Source organism: Varanus komodoensis, unplaced genomic scaffold, assembly GCF_004798865.1.
Source record: "Varanus komodoensis strain SLA01 unplaced genomic scaffold, ASM479886v1 scaffold1, whole genome shotgun sequence".
NCBI classification, from domain to species: domain Eukaryota; kingdom Metazoa; phylum Chordata; class Lepidosauria; order Squamata; family Varanidae; genus Varanus; species Varanus komodoensis.
This window is the reverse complement of record NW_025335268.1, coordinates 116152943-116175521: the sequence shown is the minus strand read 5'-3', so window position 1 is coordinate 116175521 and position 22579 is coordinate 116152943. Positions and strand designations below refer to the sequence as shown.

General features: G+C 43.6%; 1 protein-coding gene across 1 annotated transcript; it reads left to right on the top strand.

The window, feature by feature from the left end:
- Positions 1-422: 422 nt before the first annotated feature.
- TSPAN1 (tetraspanin 1) lies at positions 423-19686 on the top strand. The gene is made up of 8 exons (XM_044450751.1): positions 423-459; positions 1420-1484; positions 10613-10819; positions 11701-11775; positions 14029-14127; positions 15466-15606; positions 16546-16629; positions 18060-19686. Exons 2-8 carry the CDS (start codon positions 1428-1430, stop codon positions 18111-18113), a joined length of 717 nt encoding a protein of 238 aa, XP_044306686.1. The 5' UTR covers positions 423-459; positions 1420-1427; the 3' UTR covers positions 18114-19686.
- The last annotated feature ends 2893 nt before the right edge of the window (positions 19687-22579 follow it).

Below are 22579 nucleotides of genomic sequence, written 5' to 3'. Positions count from 1 at the left end.
GGCATTTGGATGGAGCAGTGCCTTTTGGACAATGATGTCTCAAGCCATGTAGTACTTGGTGCATCATCAATAGCATCTTGGACCTGGGCTGGAAGCGTATTGGCAGCTAGGGCTGTTCCTTTGAAACCAGTGTTACATGACTCTGTTCCAGACAGCATTAGGCTGGTTTCAACTACTGTGCTGTCCTAAAGGGCAAACGAACCTACAGTGCAATACTCACCTCCAGCCAATAGAGAGCAGTAAAGAGTAAAGAAAAGTGGGCTACTTTTGTGTGTGCGTTTGTGTAAAAGTTGGTGAGGTGTGGCCTTGACTCTTTCAGAGTTTTGATTGGCCTGAAGGGGAAGATGTTTCTTATAGGCTGGAACAGCCACTGCTTTGATTTACTTAAAGAGCTGATTGCCTTGCCAACTGGAAAGGTAATAGAATTGTTGTTTCTGGAGTTGCTTGTTTCCCTGTAAGGTGAGTCTCTTTTTGTTTATTGGATTCTTTGCCCTTAAGAAATTGTTCCTTGTTGAAGAAGGGTTTTTAGTGTGTCTCAGAATCACACCAAGTTTTTAATTTGGCTCTGCTAGAGGGAGGACACCAGACTGATGCAAATTTCTTTAAAATAAGGAGCTGTGTTGGTGCTGATTTGCTTTTGTGTTAATTTATCCCTGAAAATTTCAGCAAAAATTAAAGAGGGGTAGAAAACAGAGACCCCCCTCCCTTTAAACAAGGTTTTACACTTGCACAATTTTTCAGCCATAATGGTTTGCAAATGGGAACAGGCAGGGCTGTGATCCCAAGTTCTGTTTATGATATCAAATGATGCTCTCTCTTCTGTTTCCCAAGCGTTCTTTTTGCTGATGGCAAATGGAAGCAAGCCCTGGTGGGAGGGAATATTTCTCTCTGAGGACTTCACCATCAGGTGTTCCCACTTCCACCATTGCTGTCCCAGGAAGAATTCACTGACTATTCACAGTGCTTAGAACTCTTCTTGGCTGGCATGAATGGCTTTTAAAACCACCGAGAGGGACAACAGAGATATGTGAAGTCTATTTATTATTTCTCCCACAACAAAATGTGTTTCTTAGGCTCCGTAGCAGGTAATAGGGTTTTTCTCTAAAAGAAAAGGCAGAGACTATAGTGTGTTAAGTAGACCTTGTTCATTTGGGAGGAAGTATCTTCTCTTGCTGCCCACATACATTTTTTCTTTGCCATATATAGCACCACATGTGATAAAAATATTTTTGAAACAGTGCTTGTAAGGATGCAGTCCAATGCATGCTTACATTGAACCTCACACTGAGATTTCCCTGTAAACATATCAAGGATTATGCATGCTGAATTCTCTTCCCAAACTCTGGAGCTTGAGCTGGGTTGAGCTCCCTGAAGCATCTTCAGTAGCTGTTGTTAACTTCCTTCTAAAATGCTTTACAGATACCAAGATGAGCTGCTTCACCTTTTTGAAGGTCATGATGATCTTGTTCAACCTGCTCATAGTCGTAAGTGCTTACTGTTTCCTACTAATGAGCAGTGAGGTAGCCTTGTAAATGGGAGAGGCTGGTCCTCTGGAACATGCTTGACTCCTTACATAAAACGTATAAAGCTATAAAGAACCTGTGTCTGTATGTTTGATAAACTTGAGATCAAATGTAGGCTAAGCACACTTATCCTGAGTAAGGGTGCCCAGTGATCCCAAACCTGAAGACCTGAAGAGACAGATCTTACAACAAAGATCAGGCCATTTAATTGACATCACTGTAGCCAAAAATAATTTATTAACATAAACATGTGTCGGGTTAGATGCCTGTTTATCTTACAACTAATTTCTGACACTTGCATGCTGCAATTCACATGCTGAAAGTAATTAACTCCCAGGTTTAATGAGTTTAGCTACAAATTTGTAAATCTGAAAGAGATTAATGTGTTTACTAAATCTTGGGACACAGCTAGATAAGAGGGGAAATATCTGAGGTATGGGACTAATAGTATGCAGGACTAATAGCTCTGTGAGGACAAACAGCAGGGAAAGGTCATTGGGTGGGAAGTATTTTAAAAACTTCTCCCAAGTCCTGCATTCCCAGATTTGCTCCTTCCATTTTTTTTAAAAAAAGCCATGAGAGAGAGATGACTGTCATTTACCACTGTGCTAGTTACAGCTGTGTTGTCTTGTAATGAACAACATGGAATGGTCACTTAACAGTAAGATGGGCTTTAAAAGAGCCTCCTCTGTGATTCTGGCAGCTTTCTGGGACTGCCACACCCGTGGGACAAATGGCAACAGGGACACAAAGTTCTCTTGAGTTAACCCAGGCAATAGGTGTGCCTTCATGCAGTCACACTACAAAATGGCAATAGGCTAATTGAATGCAAACATGATGCAAGCCAAAGTGCTCATTAAAATGTTTTCAAGTTTCCCTAGCGTGTCTCTGGACTGGCTGAGTTGGTTTTGTAGTTTCTGTGGGTGTTCATTCAGCTGCATGCTTGCTTCTTGAAGTTTCGCCGATGCCTTTGTGGCAATGCTCTTAAGGAAGCAAATTTGTATATCAGCAAATTTGTGTGAAATACACTTAATCTGAAATGGAGAGGGGGGGAAGCAAGATTTGCTTGCATACCGTTCACTAAGTGCACCGTGAAAGCAAAGGTGACCGCAGCGTGCAGAGTGCAGTAAGATCAAGGAGGCTGTTTGTGGTCTAGGTAAGGGGTCCCCAACTTGTCTGGGCCTGTAGGGTACATTTGGGATTTTGAGAAACCGCTGTGAGCCCCACCACAAGATACCTAGCCGTGGATTGCCACATTGACATCAACCTGTTTCAGCTGTGGAGCTTAGGTGACATTTTATCCATATGTGCTACTTTTACACATATGTTTTGGCAATGCCCGGGAGTTGCTTCTTTTTGGAAGCAGCTATTACACAGGTGCATTCTGTTCAGGAACATTCTTTAATATTCACTGATGAGCATGATCTTTTAAATTATTTACCTGCTTCCTAGAAATTAACAAATGGAAGGGGAAATGGATTCTTTGTTCCCTTTTGATAGCTAAAAGATTACATTAGAAAGATAAGCAACCTCATGCAACACAGTAGATTGAAGACCTTACAGTGTTTTCTGTGCATGCAGAGGTTACATAATACAGATGTCAACCTCAAATGGATATTTGCTTGGCTTTTATTGAAGCCTATGTATAATTGCTTCAAAGCTGTATGCCACTTATACAAATGTATGTGCATATATTAAGAAACCAGAAAAAATGAAATCTTCAGGACCCTACAGACTCTACACTGGAGACCACGTTGAAGGTGCCACTGGAAATGCGTCCAGGTGCTCTGTTGTCACCTGCATGGCCGTATACATGCTCAACATGCTCTCATGCATGTCAACATGCATTCAGTGGGATAATAATATGGAGACTAGCAACATATGTCCACAGACCTAAGCAGGGAATCTCAAACTTCTGTTCTCAAGTTTACAAATTGACTTGAGCCTCCCAAAGGGGTGCAGATCCTGAGGCTCACAGGTCACACCCTGCCCTCCTGTGGGGTTCCAGTCCCAATGGCACATCCAGTTTATGCATTTGATCAATTTAATTTTTAATTATTTTTTAAAATGATCATAGATGTAAAACTGTTAAAGATTATTTTAAGAATTCATAAATGTATCTGTTTATTGTGTTTATTAACTTATTTAACTGTTTATTACTTATTTAACTGTTTACTATTAAATTTAACTGTTATTTAAAGAATTAATAAATTTATTAAATTTGCGAACAGGATGTAGCACCAGTGTTTGTCTGATTTGTTTTTGGAGTACTGTATTATATACATTGCATTGTCTGTTGATGAGTTGACTTCAGGCCTCGCACAATCTGAACTCTGCCCCTATTACTGTTGTTTTAATAAGATTTTATCATGCCCTTCTTCCAAGGAACTCATGGCTGTGTTCATGGTTCTCCTATGCTCAGAGTAAGAGAAAATGAGTTAAAGGTGACTTGGCTGGATTCATTGAGCTTCATGGATGAGTGGGGATTTCAACCAGCCCTAGTCCAAGGTTCTAATCACCACTGTGATACAGCAACAAGCTCCCAAATGGATGCAGGAAATGATGCTGAAGCCACACTAATATGAAACAAACCTGTAATGGTTGAAATGAGTAGCATATTCTCTTTCATGCCTAACTAAACTAGCTCCTGATCTTGTTCATGTGAACAATGGCCAGCAACAGAATGGACCCTCAACTGATGCAATGCCACTACTTACCTCGAAGGTGTGAGAGTGTCCCCTTGACTTCCTCCCATCCTGTTGATGTCTCCCCAAAATGAAGTCTTGTGTGGTCGATTCCTGATTAGGGCTCCTTCAGGACCACCTCAAACTCTTGTGCAAGGTTATCAGTTGGCCAGGATTATGTGGAGTTGGTGAGGAGTCAGTGGGCAAGGTGGGCGCCCGAAATGAGGAAAGCCTGAGTTTCCTTCCTTGATCTGTTTCTCCTCTTTTGACTTACTTATGTTAGTTCATTGGCTTTGCATGTTCATGTCTACTGGGCAGGAAATGCAGCTTAGAAGGAAGGGTGTGCAAGTGTGTGTGTGTGGTGAACAGTCTAACTGCTGCCTTCTGGCAACAGTGTCCCAGCCATAGCCACCTTGGCAGCTGGGCACCTTGGGTGGGAGGGTGCTGTGGCAGTCGCGCCTTGCTTGTGGGTACCCCCCAGACAGCTGAAGGGCACCCCAGAAACAGAATGCTGGGCTCAGCGGACTCATCCAGCAGGCCTCTTCCTGTGTTCTGGTTGCCACCTGCTCATTCATTGCCAGCCATTCGAGGGGTGCCGGGGGTCAACTAGAACAGATCACAGGAGCCTGGAAGGCAGCTCTGGGCTTGGTCAAATGGAGCCGAGAGTTCTTTCAGATTTGTGTTTTCCTTATTTGCTCTGGGAATGAACTGGCTGGCAAGTGGTGCAGGTACATCCTGGCAGGGCACAAACCACATCCTGGCAGGGCCGCCACCGGTGGCGGCATGTCTGCTCCAAGTCCAGATCAGCTGCGAAGCCATTGGACTTGGCTCACTGCCACGGCCCATCACCTGTTCCAGCCCCAGTAGAACTGGCCTGGTGGCCAGCCGATGTCAAGGCAGGCTGGTGGGCAACCTGCCAAAGGCCCCCAACCTAGCAAGAGACTGACTACTAAAAGTCCCTCCTCCCACTTGTTCACCCGTCATTCTCCGTACTCCAGAAAGTGATGTTAGGAGGAGATGCCACAGCTGACATGCCTGCAAAGCACGCAAGTGCGAGGAATGAGGAGGAAGCGGGTGCCAGTGGTGGTGAGAAGGTGGGGGGGGGGCCTACCGAGGGTGTCCTGCCAAGGCCTGCCTTGGTGATGGTGGCAGTGCTGGCCTGAGATTCCTCTGCAGCTTGCCTTGCCTCTGGCTGCTCCATGGTAGCCAGCAGTGGAGAAGCACGGCCCACCTTTGCAAAGCGCGCCCTGACTGTGCAGTCTGCCCCGTGCCTGCTGCCCCTCTGGTCTCCTGCATGCCTTTTGGATCAGTGGTGTGCTTGAGTGTCTTCCCATGGATTTGCTAGTTGCCTCAAGAGTAGACTGGCTGAGCCTCATTGAGTGGAATACTTCCTAAGTGCTTGCTTCCTTCATAACGTGCTGCACAAACCTTAAAGTTGTGCAGAATGGATTTGTGCTTACTGATTTGTTTTTATTATCTTGTGTGAGTAACCTGTGGTGGTCTCACACAAGGTGGGAATGACTCATTTGGTAGCAGGTGACAAATACATGTGGCAGTTGTTCACCCAAATCAGCTTCTGTAATGCTGGCTTGGGATGATAGGAGCTGTAGTCCAATGGGAAGCCATTAGGATTGGGGAACTCTGCCCTTGCAGTCTGCCCAGGAATCAGAACTTTTCAAAGATGAGTTTGCGGTCATGATCATGTATGTTCTTCCTGTAATGAGGAAAGGATGTGCATTTGTCTCTTCTTAGAACTCACACACACACACACACACACACACACACACACACTACACTATGTACACTACAAGTGTACATAGAGGCCCTTCCTGCTTCTGCCATCAGAAAATGTGGACTTGTGCATTTGTGATCTGAAAGTACATTCTTAAATAAGACTTTGGCTTGAGAGATCATAAACACGGGCATTTGCAGATACCTCTTGTTTGAACAAGTCTACCCAAAATCCCATACTAAAATACTGGATTTGGGATTTTATAAAATAAATCAGAAGCAGCCACTTTTCTTCCAGAGAAGATTCCTCTCTTGCTCCACTGGATAAAAATACAGAAATGCAGCAGCAAGTTAGTTACTTGTAAAACAAATGGGTGGAATTCTGCCTGCCTGTTTTGCCTCATATCTTGTTTTCTATAAGGGCTGGGGAGTCTTTTTGCTTAAAAAATAAAAGCTGGGAATCTGACGATTGTGGCTCTGGGGAGGACTGCCTCCCCTTGCCGTCTCTCATGGACACCCATGCATTCAACCTGGCACCTGTACTAAAGTGTCAGTTGAAGCAGTGCCAGGTTTTTTTCTTATTATTTGAAGACAAACAAAACCAACACCTGTGGTCAAGTATAATTGAGCTGACCCTGTTAGAAATGTTTCTTTATGATGCCAAGTTCATTGTTCACTCTTAAAAATAGATGACTGGTTTGAAACTCTTGGTAGCTTTTGGTAAATCCATCCCTGTATAAAGAGAACCGGAAGAGTTTACAAGGCTTCTTTCTTCACTGGGACTCTTCTGCAACTTATTTTGTTGAGCTTTGTGAAACTACAGAATGAATACAAATACAGTGGGGAGAAATTCACATGGTGAAAGGGCTTTGGTACCTCCCATGATTGTGTAGAAGCAGTAGTTTTGGAAAAGCACACCTGGTCATGCTGCACCTGCTGTAACTCCATCTTCTGTATACTTGTTAAAAGTAAATTTTGTCCGTCTTTGACAAGGCAATGAATCCTGGAATTACCTTATGCCTCTGCCATGGAGAGTAAAAGCTTGACCCTGTTTTAGCTACCAACAGTGCAATTTTGTATACAAAGCTACTGAAAAGTCAGTCTCAATAAGTTCAGTGGGGCTTATATGACGGCAAATGGGTATAAAACAGCAGCCTTTGAGCCTTTTGCTACCAATCTCTGATGACTTCCTTGTTTCAACATTCTGTTCCTAACAATGTCTAGCAGGATGCAGTACAGAAGAAACATTACTTGCCCCCAGTTCCTAGCAGGTTTGATTACTGGGCACAATGGTGGGTTCAAAGACCATCACTCTGACTTTTTAAAATAACTTTCAGTGTTACCATATCTAGTTTTTTAAAAATATAGTTTTGTAATGATCTCAAGAAAGCTGTGGTCACTGCTGCTAATTCTGAGAGAGAGTACTTATTTGAATGGGCATAGCGTATATCTTGGTCCTTTAAGAACTGAAATGGTTCACTGGTAATGCTGGAGTTTCCTTTTTGGAAAGAAAAACGGGATCTTGTGTGATCAAACCACAACTATAAAGTACGTGCATATGTTTTATTGTGATGAAACATCAGCCTCTTCTATAGAAATGAGAAGAATGTATCACTCTAGGAAACAGAAGTACATCATGAGACTGGAATGCGCAGTCATAGGTCCAGCAATTTAGAAACTAAATGCATGTATGAGAGCAACTGGACAGACTTCTTTGAGGAGGCAAACAGTTTTGGTTCACAGGCCAAAATGCTACCTGGACTGATGTGATCTTTGCATATACATGGCTTTATGAGGAATCGGGCATATGCAGTGCGACTTGGACTGTGGGGTGGGGGGTGGGGACTGGCTTTGCTCATGTGAAAAATAGCAGGTTTCTAGCCCTTATAGAGTAGCATATGAGATTAATGCTGGTGTTTGTGCTACTTTGGGTTTGACGTGTGGGAGCACGGCTGTGGCTTTTCTTCTTCAGAGGTGTGAATGCTTTACTTGCCCTGGCTTTCCTGCCAAGCCCCAAACCCTGGAGCACAGCAGCATAAATATCTGCCATTTTCATTAATGTAGGAAATATATTTCTGCCAAAAAGTCTACATTTGGATGAAGCATGGAAATGCCGCTGCTGCCAGAGGTGCGGTTGGTTAGACTCCATGTACAATGTAGACAAAAACAAAGGAGATTGGTAGAAGGGCTGTGTATTTCTGCATTCTGGAGGTAAAATGTTTGAGGGTACCAGGTTGGGAGAAGCTGTTCTTTATGCATTGTCCTTTCAAGACACGTGGACCCCTGCAGTTTATTACCGTATTTCACGAGGCATGAGGTGCGACTAGGAGTGTGAAGGAGATCAAGGAGGGTATTGTTAAAAGGGAATCGCGCCCTTGTTGTCCTCCTCGTCTTGGAACTGTGTGGCATGAGGCAGAAGTGTGGGTGACCTCATGCTTGCGCTACTTCTCCCAGTTAAAATGCCTCACCCCATGTTCCTATGTGCTCCATAGGGAAAAACATACAGGTACCCACCCCCCAAGACACACACTCCTCCAAGGTCATGGTGCCAATTTGATTCAATTGTCTTCTTCTCTGCCATTAATTCTATAAAGCGGGTCTCCCTAATGCAGCACCCCGGGTACCTCCAGTGGCCCCTCCCACACGGTGCCCACGGGCTGCCACAACATTTTTAATACATGGACACACACCTTGTAGCAAATGCACACATCTTGTAGCAATAGTGCATAGGCTTCAGCAAAAGCAGACCAAATATCCAAATAAGTCTCCATCTGAAGTTGACATCTGTATGCCACCTGTGCATATATTGAAAGCACTGCAAAGTCCCCAGTCTGTGAGTGATTATCCTTCTCATGTTTTAATATCAGTCTTTTATCTGTTAAAAATGGCAAATCTATTCCCCCTTCCATTTGTTGATTTCCATGAAGCAGGTAAATAACGAGAATGTACATCATACTTGATTGTTCCAGTACAAAATTTATCTATTTAACAATCTTTTCCCCAAATCAAGCAACCAACAGGCATTGCCAAAAATGTGTTTAAAAAGAAGCATTGTCTGCAATTAGCAGCATTAGGCAATTAATTGCATTAGACAGTCCCTTATTAAAAAGATACTGGTGTGTCCAACAGACATGAAGCAAAAATGTTTGCTGCATAAGGCACAGTCTAAGATCCATAGATGTGACAGATTGACCCCAAAGTGGTGATCCACTGACTAGACATCTTGCCCACGCCATTTCTCAAATGTCCTGAGGTCCAGAAAGCTGAAGATTCTGCTTTAAAGAATAGCGTGGGAACCTGGTCACAAATCTCCAGTACAGAAGCCTACTTAGCCCATTATTTTGAGCAGAGTTCACCTCAAGCCATTGCTTTACAGCAAGATCTTACAGGAACCAAGTCGTAATCATTTTGTACCATAAAGGCTGGTACAACTATTCCTGTGTTCTGAGTAATGTTTATTTATTAATGTAAAGTCTTTTTAGTCTAACTGCAGCTGGAAAGTCTCCTAGAGTGGCTTGCAAATCTATTATATCCTGCCCTCAGGCTTGCAATCTAAAAAGACACAACAAAAGGAAAAAGAAGCAGGGAAGAAGGAGGTAACCATGTAACGCAGTCACCAGTTTTTTAGTGTTGCCGTATGGTTCTTTTACTGTCAAGCTGTAATGAACATCAGTGCTGAAATGCAACTGACTGGGCATTGTTGGCCCAATGATCAATGAGCACAGAAACAATTAAAAGAGAAGAGCAAAACAGTTGCAGGTTTTGCAGCTGAACTGCAGCCCGACTGAATGGTTGCTGCAGAAGACTTGAGGGAGAGGCAAAGTTGGATGAAACTGGCTTTTCAGGAGGGCTGAGAGTGGCCCTGCCTTCCTGCTCTGCCTTCCTGTATCCAGCCTGGTAGAGTAGATACTGTGGAAGAATTCTCCCTACACTCCAGGACAATTATTTTCCCTCTGGAGTCTTGAATGTGAGTGGACTAGAGTACAGTGTGCTTAGGCTCTTAATGCTGGACCAATACTATAGAATATTGCAAGAGATGATAATTGCATAGGAAAAGGAATCTCATGCCTTGACTGGAAATGCTTGCAGACTTGCCACAAAGGTGACACCTTCATAATGGCTTTCTTGGAGACATCTGTGTTGAAGCCTCTTTCTTTAAAAATAACCTTCCAGTAACTCTTTCTGGTTGATAAGAGTTGAGAACTCTGGAATATAATCTCTGTTAATTTTATGCACAGTGCTGTAATGTGCATAGAACTCAGTGTGCATGAAACTTGGAAGGGCAGGAGTGAATAGTGGCAGTCCCCATAGCTACATGTACCGCAATACCAGTTTTGATCTGTTTGTGTGTGTGTGTACTGGGAGCAGGGAAGCCTGAGGTGACTGGCGGATGTTGCCATTATCCCTGCTAATACCCCCCGCCCCCCCGCCACAAGTCCGTGGCCCTAGTGCACCACTGTTTGTACATTTTAGCACACGGTGTGACTCGCCAGGCCAAATGCAACTGTTAGCCATGATGGATGATCCGGGATAGACTTCTGTAGCTTATCTGGAACTGCAAACAAGGAGTGAAGGGGAAGCTGTCAAGTATCTGTCTGGCAGGCCACAATATGTGCACTGTGAATTTTGTTTTGTACCAAGCATGGAAATAATTATTTTCTTTTTCTTTCCTAGATTGGTGGAGGAACCCTCCTAGGGATTGGAATCTGGGTCAGTGTTGACAGTGGCTCCTTTCTGAAAATATTTGGTCCACTGTCCTCCAGTGTCCTCCAGTTTGTGAATGTGGGCTATCTCCTCATTGCCATCGGAGCCGTCCTGTTTTTGTTGGGCTTCCTAGGATGCTGTGGAGCCCAGAAGGAAAGCAAGTGCCTTCTTATCATGGTAAAATACATATGTTGGAGTAGTTTGTATCCCTTCATTTGTGCCTCCTGAATTCCTATGCAGATAGCAAGCGCTTTATTTTAAGGAGGTCTCTCCCTCCTTTAAAATTTCTTTAACTTGAGTCTGATGCAATAAAGACAAGCTATTGGATCAAAACCAAGCAAGGTCTTCCTCAGAGAGAAATCTTTTGGATAACTTCTTGGCAAAGTAGCATGTAACTTCTCTGGTCATCTTGTTCCTTTTTTGGTAGCAATCTGAACCTGTTCTGTTGCAACTTTAAAGATCCATGGCTATTTCTTATTTCCTGGAGCCCTTGTAAGCAGGAAATGGATTCCCTGTTTTCAGTGCTATGTGAAAGTAAATAAATACAATAAATCTGTAATGATGCTTAGAATTGCTATGCTGTATCTCCATGCCCTTTCCCTCCACTTCTTGTTATGAGGAAATAGGCTGGTGTAAATCCACTGGGGAAAGAGGAAGCTGTTGAGATATATATGTTCTAAAATGGCCTGAAGGCTTAAAGATATTCAGTTCAATGTGTTCAAAGATCTAAAAATCCAGGCAAGAAAGTTTGCACTTGAGCAGAATGAGGGATCTGAAGGGGCTGTCTTGATTTTTTCTTATGAGAGAGTCCAGTTCATGACATGTTACACCTGATAAGGGAGCTTTTTGTTTTGGGAATTATGGAAAATCTCCATGCTGTTGGCATTCTGTCTTTGTCTCACTTGAAAACTCAGTAAAGCCCATTAAAACTAACTTTCCAAAGTTAGAAGGTTGGCTACAAAGCACCCTTGACTGATCTATTTAACTCTCCTTACCAAACTTTAGTGCTGATGTCTCACAGAGGGAGCAATCTAATTTTGTTCTGCCTCTCTTCCCAGTTCTTTTCGATTATCTTGATCATCTTCATTGTTGAAGTGGCGGCTGCGGTGGTGGCCTTGGTCTACACATCACTGGTAAGTAATGTGAAGCAGAAGAGATGACTTTGTGGTGGGTTGCCAAGGGTGCAGTCCTATGCATGTTGAAACAGAAAAACTCCTACAATTCCCAGCACATTGTAGGACTTTTGCTGTGTGACTTTTTTTCTGTCACAACATGCTTAGGTTTGAATCTTTAGTCTTAAAATGGCTGTCCATGTTGAAGCTGCTGGGTGCTTTGAAGCACTCTATGTAGTTTTAAGAGCTCAAAGCCATTGTAATCTGAAAACAGAGACTTGCATTAAGATATGGACCTAAGGTAATTTACATTGTCATTCAAATGCCCTCTGTGGGTTGCTTTTGGGAAATGAAGCAATGTTATGCACCCAGATACTTGATCTAGTACTATTTATTAAATCCAAACATGATAGGTTGGGAGTCTCTAGGTCTGGACAGTATTGGCATGTTTGGCAAGGTAAAGATACTTGTTTATTTACTGGGAAATTAAAGGATTTAGCAGGAAAAATAAGGAGGAAAGAAAAAGATTCTTCTCTCATTGGCCAATAGAATTGAGTGCTACAGCTAGTTTGGTCTTTCATCTTTCTGGAAACGAACTGATTGTGATGGGGAAACGGGTTACCCATTACGCAGGCAGGTTCAGTCCAATGCCTCAGAGGTTTGACTAGACTTGACTGTACAGCTGGGTTGGTTCATGAATAAAAGGGTTGGGTAGCCAGGACTGCCTTTGATGTTGTAAGGGGAACTGCTCTCTTCCCCTCCCTTCATTCACTTTTTTCCCCAGCCAGGCTCTAATACTGGAATTGATCCTGGCTGTGAGAAAAGTACCTAGGCTGGGGGAAGCTTGGGAGGAAGGCTTTGGTTGAATCAGACTTGCTGAGCCTGTCTCAGACCAGGAGCCTAATCCAGTTTTGTTGAAGCCCTCTGGGCCTGCATTCTGGGAGCAGCAAAACCAAAAAGGGCAGGGCCAATTTTAGTTTAATGCTCTTACAGCCTAAGGGCAACAAAAGGCTCTTCTGCAGGAGACTTTTACCACTGCTTTACCAAGGGTTCTACTTTTGAGTTCTTTGTGAGATTAAGATCAGTATCTTTACATATTTTGGGGGTGGGCTTGAGGGGTCCTTTCTCTGCCTACTCAGCCACTAGGTGGCCCTACACAAATACACCAGGCTTCCATGCTGCCATTCAGGGATAGACTAGACTTTTCTCATTAGAGCAAGGGGGGAAATGCCATAATAGCTGCGGAGCATGGGAGCAGCCTTGGTGGATGCAAGTCAAGTAACACACCCTCAGGCTGCTGCAAGGGAGGACTCATGAGTGTCCCATAAATGCCTTCTAAGAGCCATTGGAGAAGCACTTCAAGTTCTAGAATGGAAAGAGACGGTGCAAAAGTTAAGAAAGCAGTGAATGGTTGGCAGCCAAGGGAAAGGTAATGCAGCCAGGAAAAGCCCGGGGGGTGGAGGGGAGAAATTTGCCTCCCTGGCCTGCAGTTCAATGCTAGAAGGTAGAACTTGTTTCCTAGCAGATATGCGTAGGATTGCACTGCATTTCTGTGACACGGATTCCTGCTCTGTTGTAAAGTACAGGGGAGCTGGTAAAGCGCTTACTCAGAAATGTTCCACATATTCTTTCTCTGTGTTTTCTTCTCTCCACTCTCCCTCTTAGAAAAGTGTGCATTAGTTGGTTATCAGCAGCACTGGAAGGACTTGCATGTTTGCTTTGTCATTCTTCTTTATCCAGTAAATGTAGCCAGTTTCACTTCCTGCTTTCTCTGGCAAATGCCACGTTGCAGTCAGTGCATGTGTTCCCAGAAAAATGTGCTGCTAACCGGGAAAAGGCAAAGTAGCCTAAATGCTTTTCGAAAGAACTACGCATCTGAAACTGAGTACACAAGTGTATACTTAACTCTTTAAGGCCGCAGAAGATGCTACAGGGGCAGCCGTGTTTCTTCAGGTGACCTGCCTCCTTCTTAGATGATGTGGAAAGGGAAAGGTCTGTTTTTTAAAAAAATTAAAAGTAGTATATTCATGAGTGGAATGGCATTGAAAAGTGACTGGCCATGGGCAGTACCGTGGTGTAAATACAGTGGCTGAGCCTCTAGACTTTGGATGGTCTTGGTTTATGAGAGGTGGTGTTGCAGGGAGAGAAAAGAAGCATATTATTCTGGGGATGGTGGAAAAAGTAGCATGGCCATGAATTTTCAGCTATCCATGAATTTATCGGTGTGCTCTACTCAGTTATGTACAACTTCTATCCTTTGCTTCTTCCTTGCAGGCTGAGGTTATATTGCAAGAAACAGTGACAAAGTTATTGAAAGCTGAATATGGAAAAAGTCCTGACATTACTACAGTATGGAATGCCACAATGAAGGATGTAAGTAAGCCCATGAAGCAGTCTGGGATACTGCAAAAGGGAAAATGGTCAGAGTAGTTAAGCCAAGGAATCAACTACCTAGGGCTCTCCTTTGCTAGAGGTATTCAGGTAAAGACTGGACAACCATCTGGCAGGGATGCTTTCATTGGATTCCACCTCTAAGAAGGGGATTGGATGTGAGGGACAGAACTGTGTAGGAGGTAGACCGAGGGAGGATGTAATGAATTTAGTATTGAAGCAAAGTAGAGCTTATTGAAACCCATGAAGATGGGGAGGAGTTACAAGAACATCTGAGAGAAAACTGGGTTGTCAAGGAAACCCATTCCAGAAAGTTTAATTGGCACTGGAAAATGCTTCTTCTGCAAACATGAGCCTAGGGAATTCTCTACTAAACCAAAAGTCCTGGCCATAACAAGCAGGGCAAGAATTTTGGTCTACTGTGGCCTTGTGGTAGGCCTCCCATCCAAGCCTGATGGCTGCAGGAACATGGTGAAAGAACAGGCATTCACTGATAGTCAAGTAGTTGGGTTGCTTGTTTTTGAAGCAGCAAAGTGATTCTTCTCACCAAGCTGCAACACCATTTGGGGAATTTTATTTGGATTCTTTGTCTCTCTTCTGCCCAAGCATCCAGCAGTGCACATCAGACCCATTCATGCAGCCATACTAGGGACCAGATATTGAAATGCTGGTTTCAGGCTAGGCTAGGAGAACATTTGGCTACAGACAAAATGGATCAATTATCTGGAATTGCTCTGTAGTTCCTTGTTAGTATTTTGTTACTAAGGTAGATGGGTAGTCTTTTGTTCCTCCCATTTTGGAGGCGAAACTAAAAGATGAGCAGTGGCATCCAACATGCCATATTTGTTACATGCATCTCTTACCCCTAAGCAGCTTTTCCTTACCTGCTTCCTACCAGATGTTTTGGAAGTACAGCTTTCCTGGCATTTCCCATGCTGGCTTAAGTTGATGGGAGTTGAAGCCGAAAACATCTGGGAGACACCTCATTGGGGAAAATTGTCCTAAACAAATGTGCTGCTGCTTTTCAAAGGTGCTGTTCTGTTATAAGCTACCTGTTGGAAGAAGGTGAGCTAGTAGCTCTCCAAGGCTGCAATGCTATTCATGCTTGCTAAAATTTTTGGAACATATTTCAAATTTTTGGAACATCAGAGTGACATGCATAGGATTTCAGTGTCTGAGCAATCCTGCTCTGTCAAGTAGAAAAGGCCCTCATGATGGGACAATGGAGTAATTAGTAAATACGCAGTTCTTGTTTAGGATTCTAAAATGAACAGGCTGTAGATAACACATCTCCTTTGCTCTTAACATTTTCCTCTTTAGCTGAAGTGCTGTGGTGTATCAAATTATACTGACTTTGATAGTTCTGTCTACATGAATGAGCATCACGATCAGTATCCACCTTTCTGCTGCAACAGTGAAAATACCTGCAATGCTACTCAGGCTCAGCAAGACAAAGTGGAGGTATGGAAACAAATGAATGTCTCCTTTACTGTATAATTGTGGAGGAGGGAAAGAAGGATGAGAAGGCATAGTTATGAATGAATCTTGCTGACTTTTGTTTCCCGGCTGTATTTTGGGAAAAGTACCTTCTCAGCTCAGGGGATAACAGCACTTATGAAATACAGATGTCTTTTCCCCCTACTGGTCTAAAACAACTTCAGCAGTTGTACCCATCTGGGTGGAAGAAGATTGGATGGATTGTTGGCTGAACTAATTGTGAATTCTCCAGCTGAGAAGGCATTTTAGACAAAACTGGTGGTGAATTCCCACCAACCTGATGATATTTTTGGGACATTTGGATTTTGGAGTGAAGTTCCTGGGAGACAGCTTCTTTTTTTTTCTTTAATGAGTCTGTTACATATAAACCTAATGGGTCCTCATGTACATGGTTGGTTTGACATAGAAGCCTTTACATCTGACTACTCAAATGTATTCTGAGCTGTGCACTCTTTCTTAGCTGCCCTGAGAACCTTGTTAAAGGGTCTGATATAAAGTTTGAAGGTTTTGGCTGCTCTTTTCTGTGGAGCTAGAGGCCTGTATCTCATGGATTCTGCCCTTGATGATGCGAGGAGGCCCTAAACACTTCTGCACATGTGCAATACATTCAGATACAATTCTTATAATGCGGTATCCCATTTGTGGGAGCATCCCACTAGTTCTTCATACGCTGTAACCATATGCATGGTACAGATTGGGAAATGCTTAATTTTGTGAATGTGAAGGGCAATGGATTTATCTGACTATTTGTTCTTCTGGTGCCAGTGCAAGGTGGCACCTGGAGACATCTATAGCTTTGCATGGTATTAAGATTTACTCATTTTTGTCTTCCCCCCATCATGAGCTATGTTGTAATAGAGTTGTTTTTCTTCCTTTCTTTTTGTAACAACAAACCAACCCAAGGGTTGCTTCCCTCAGCTGCTGAAAGAAATACGTAAGAACGCTGGTGTCGTGGGTGGAGTAGCAGCTGGGATCTGTGCACTGGAGGTATGTTGATGGGTCTCCCTTTGAGAATTGATCTGTTCTGTAGTTCTTCCACTGCTGTGCCTGAGGACCACAAACGAGATGACCTTCTCCTTCCTCTTTACATTGCATCAGTATCTTGCCCTTCTTCCCCTTGCAAGGAATCCAAGGTAGCTTAATTGGTGGCTCTGCACTCCATTTTATCAACAAACCTGTGAGGCAGGTTAGGCTGAGAGTGAGTGACTGACCCAAAGTCACCATGCAAGTTGGGTGATGGAGTGGGAGCTCCCAAGTCCTCAGTCTACCACTAACCAGAATTATTGAAGCATTCATATGGTTTGTACTGAAGGAGCAGATGGGTGTTATGAGATACAGGATCTAAGAACAAGGAGTCTGGTTATTCCTTGAACATCAGAGGTTCAACCTGCCTGTGCATGTACACACTAAGCTTGATGTCTGTCCTTGGTAGCAGGCCACAGGATTATTGAACCTTGGGCCTAAAAACAATCAGTGTAGGAAATGGCATCTAATTGGATTGCTAATGGGCAGCTTCTGTCTTTTAGTCAGTTAGACATAATAACACAGGTAGGTGGACTTGTGTGTTTCCAGAGGACAAGAGTATGTGGCACTAGAGCAAGTACACCTTAGTATTCTTCACAAATGGTCTGTTCACTTAGGGCCTGTGCCCGGAAATCCTGCTTCAGATGGTTATCTTATGGCAGAACAAATGTACAAGAGCAACTGATTTGTGAGAACTGAAATCTTGGCCTTCTTGGCCCAACTGGGAGAGAGAATATTGGTATACATTGGTTTTTGAGGCCTGTGGGAGGAACATCCAAAAATCTGAGAGGAAATATTACTTCCTTATATAGAGGAATTGAGTCATTTTGGGGTGTGTGGGAAAGGCAGCAAATCAGATGTTCCACTGATTACACTGAAGGCCGGACATTTGGTGAAGTCCTCTCTCTCATGGCAGAGCTAGGTCTTTGTTTATGGCCTGGGTGCACGACCACTTTCAGGGCAATGGCCAATTTACATTTTGGAGAAGCTTTTGAGAGGTCACTTTTCAGTGACAGATGGGTCCAAAAGTGTGGAGGTCCCAAATGCAAAAAATACCAGCCGATTGCAACAGAAAGCTCCAACTCCCAGTAACGTCAGAAAGGCATTTCAAGCTTTTAGAATGTGAAAAGGTGCAAAAGGTGGACACTAAGCAAACAGTTGGCAGTTAAGGAGAGAAGGGAGCAGAGAGTGGTACATGGTCATCTGGGAACTCTGCCTGGGCCAAATTCGGCCTGCTGGTCTGATTTAGCATTTATTCTTAATTTAGCAATCATCCAGCTTCTTCCTCTCTAACATCACACTGTTCACAAGAATTGTTGAGAATTTACAGATGCCATCTCCTGCTTTAATTCTAAGCTCTACTTTTTGTCTTGTTTCTCTTCTCACCCTCACAGATTGGAGCAATGGCTGTGGCAATGTACCTCTATTGCCGCCTTGATGAGAAATAGCCGGTATGGGCCGATGGGAGGACTGCCTTACCAGGAGGCGAGAAAATGGCGCACGCTGCAACCTTTTCTTAACCTGAGTTCACAACAATCAAACATTTCTTGGGCCTGACGCGCATTGTATGATTTAACTATTTGACTCTACTGGGCTGGAATCCGTAGTGTGTACATAAATGAAGTAAGGAAAAATGTTATGATAAGAATTGTTTTGGAATGCAAAGGACTCTTGGGCTGCAAGCCAGAAATGACTAAATCAACGTTGGAGTCAGGGAAGCCAAAAGTGACAGTATTTCTGTCTTTTGAAAATCGCTTGTGCCCCTGTCGAATGTGGGGGTTTTTCCTGCTGGCTTTGATGCCTCTCATCCTGAGACATGGGAAATCTGTCTGGGAGAGTCAGTGGCTCAGAATTCTGCCTATGGCTTTGAAAGGCTCCGGTTCCTTTCCTATACACACCAAACCATAGAATTATGTCTCCTAGTGGTATAAACGAGGGAGCAAACATTGTTTTTATCAATACAAGCACAACATAGGAGACAAGCAAAGATCATGAGCTGCTGTCAACTGCTGAGAGAAAAAGTGCATGACTTTGAAGGACAGTGGCATCCTCCTCTGTAGGTCACTGCATGAGGACTATCCTGCTCCCAGCATATTCCACATGATATGTCTATGGGTGTCTGGTTGAGCTGGCTCTATCTGAATGGATCTCTCCCTGTACATTGTCTGCCTCTCCTTCTCTTTTTTACTCTTAATACAATTTAAGTGATGACCTAGCTAGTAAATCATATTGTTTGCCCATTGACTATTGCAATAAAGTCTACTTTTTAATTAAGACTCACAGATGTTGTCTAGCAGAGCTGAGAATGCCAATATTATTTAGAATGTTTGCAGAAACTCATCTGGCCCAGAGGAGAGAAACATATCTAGAGAGAGGTTTCCCTGGTGGGTAGTGCAGAAATGTTAGAAGTGAAATGAAGCCATCATGCCTCTTCCCTTGAGTTCCCTCAAGGACGATGGAGTTGGGTGGGCCCAGGCTGCATGTGCCTTTAAAGGAGGGGCCTTGGCCCAGTGGGAGGGTACCAGCCTTCCGTGCAAACGGCCCCAGGTTCAATCTTGTCTAGATAGAGCTGGGAACATGCCTTCTTGAACTCTTGAGGAGTCACTGCTGTTTAGTGTCAGCTACGCTGGGCCAGGTGGGCCCATGATCTGACCTGGTCTGAGGCAGCTTGTAAAGTCCTTAATGGCTTGTGTTACCCCTTGGTGCTTCAGCAAAATCTAACCAGTGGGCAAAAGAAAATGGATTTACACTTGCCTGGAATTGCAATGTATCATTGAGGGCACCACAGGTTTGGGATTGACCCACTCAGTAAGGTTTTCTGAGCTCAGGAGTTCAGGAGTGTTGTTCACAAGTGATGCTGAGAATTTCATGAGTATTGGAATTTCTAGCAGCTGAGCCAAGGGAAAGGTTCATATTCTGTTTAAATTAATTTTGTTTTAATATACCTGCTCCTTTATTGTATTAGCATTCAAAAGTGACTCCCTGGATAAGAAAATATAAATAAAATGGATTTAATTTTAATTTAGCAATTGATGCTAACTGGTAGAAGTGTTTATGGGAGAGTATAGCTTTTTGTTTTGTGTGTGTGTGTGTGTGTTTGTGTAGAGGGCATTATTTACTGTGAAAACTCAGTGCTACAGAAATGAAACTATGTACCTTGCTAGATATAGCTACTTTGCAGATATATAATAGTCACAGTTCATAAAACCAAATGGCACATTGTGTTACAGCTGAGTTTGGCTTCCAATGTGGCTTACAGTTAAAATGTACACAAGTTTAGTTCCAATAAGGATACTACTGTGTCTAGAGTCTTCTGGCCCCTTGCAGGTGAAGACATAATTCAGATTCCTGGCTTTTAGCTCCAGGAGATGGAAGCAAAAGAGCTGCTGGTGGTGCAAAAGCCAGCAAGAAACCCCTTTACTGGTTTGCAAAGTTGTCTAAGAGCATTTCCTGGAAGGGTGGGAATAGGATTGGAGAAAAGCTATGAATCTGTCAAGAGCTCACATTGTAATAACACCAGGACTTCCCTGTAATGAATCTACTCCAAGGCAGAAATAGTGGCTGTTGATAGTCAACACACCTGAACTATTTTGCATTTGACAAGTGAAACTTGTACCAGTGTCATGCTGTTCTTACTTGAAGGGTTCTCTGGTATCATGTTTGAATTGTCACATTATTATTGCATTGCTTTTATATCCCACCTTTCTTGCAAGGAAGCCAAGGCTGCTTACAGCTCACCACCGCTCCATTTTATTCTTACAACAGCCCTATGAGGAGAGTTAGGCTGAGAGTGTTTGACTGGCCCAAAGTTGCCCAGCGAATTTTATGGCTGAGTGGGGACTAGAACCCAGACCTCCTGTGTGCCCATTCAGCACTGTTCGCCACTTCACCACACTGGCTTTCATGACAGAAGACCTCAGGGAAACCTTTTCTGGTAACACAGACTGCTTTGTTGTTCTACACTTCCACAAAAAAAGATTTTAAACAACGGTTCTGGAAAATATGAAAGTTTCAAGGGTGATGTTGAGCCAGTTCAGTTAACCTACTTCACAGGATTGCTGTGACAATCGTGTGTGTGACAGAGAGGGAGAAAGTGATTGCTTGGAGGAAGGGCAACATAAAAATGAAACTTAATTTAAAATATGTTAATCAAACTGAGCGCCTGATAGACTGTTTGCTATTTGTTAACTCTGATGCAATATCTGAGTTGCAACCTGAAACCCACAGCCTTTATTTTTCCATTCTGACCAGAGCTGTAGACACAATGATTTTTTTTTCTGTGCATCCTCTTCTAAACATACTCAAATATTGTAAAATATTTCTAAACAGTGTCATGTGTAGAACTGGCTGCTCTGGACCTGACAGCAACTCCATGACCACAATAATACTTTCTGCAGTTGCTACAATTTCAGCAACTCTGAAAGGCCCCTAAGCTCTAAGAAACAGAAAGCCCTGTCTGGGCTATACCAATTTGAGGTGCAATTAGGAGCAGAAACAAACATTCAAAGTGGCCTTCACAAAGCAGGACCCAGCCTGCAGCTTTTCTGCCTTTTTATGAGTGGCATAGCCTAGGCAATGACTCCATAAAAATCAGGCCTGTACCTGCATATAGCTGTTTGCACACTGGTTGCCCTTGTGAGTGTGTTCTGTGCTGGTGGTCAGTGCAGCTGGTGTGAACAGCAGCTAGCGTGTGCCTTCCCACTAAGGACACCACAAAGAGGAAGGGTGAATCCCAAGGAGCACTAGCTTTCTACAGGCACCCATTGCCAAGTCATGCTGAGGAGAAAGTGGCAACTCTACGCAGAAACAAATAATGTTACTATATCACGGGGGGCGGGGGGAGGGAGGGAGCCAGACTTCTTCCAACTCAAAGCATTTCTGGTTTCTGGTTGCCTATGAATCCATGCTGCCTATTCTAGTGGGCAGCATGTGTGTACAGGAGAGAGCTGCTTATCCAAGAAAGCTGTTTTCACAACAAGCCGTGCCAGGTGATCTTGGTGGAGCAGTATGGAGCTGCGCTCAAGGACAGGATGTCCTTCACTCTGCTTTTTTTACAACGGCTCCCACTAAGTTGCCTTGGAAATATGTGAGGTGTGTTGCCTCTCCTGGGTGTGGCTTGTGAAGTTTCCAGGAAGTCTTGTGTCTGTATTTGAGGAGAAAGGACTGATACTTCATTGGTATGAGGGCCGAGGAAGCATTGCCAACTCACCGAAGAAAGTAATCTCAAGAAAACACACTCATACTGAGTGCTGAACTGTGTGCCCTAGAGATCTCCTTCTGCCCCTGAGCTCGCTCATGTGATGCTATGCCTAAGGTGCCAGATGTTGCTGGGGCATGCTGGAGGGAAGGATGGAAGTTCTCATCTAGTGGGCAACGGCTTGGGGAGGCTGATCCAATGTGTGTGAGTGAGGGAGAAAGTCTGAGTGGGAGTAAGATCAGACCAATGGATGCATTCAGCATCAATGGCTTCTGACCACTGCAATCCGGAATAGCCCTTTCCTCACCACCCACCCAGGAGGTAATTGGGTGCTTTCAGCATCATTCTGTACTTTGGACTGTGCAGCCCCACCCTTGCTCTCTGGTTTCCCCCTGGAATGGCTTCCTCTTTCAATTTGTATGCATGTACACCTGCACAGAGAGGGAAGTGGTGGCACCACAGAGAGCAGTATGCAAAGCAATACTGCAAATTAACCAAATCTGTGACTGACTTTTCCCATGGAAAGGAGGCCAATTACCACTTCACAGAAATGTTAACATGGTTCAATCAAGTTTATGTTGTCCGCAAATTCCCCAAAGATTAAATGCATTCATAAATACTCTCTGTTAATGTCTGTTAGTTGTGCCATTCCAATAAAATCTCCCATATTTGGAAGGTAAGTATATCGTTTGAGTGTCAAATACTACAGTTGAACAG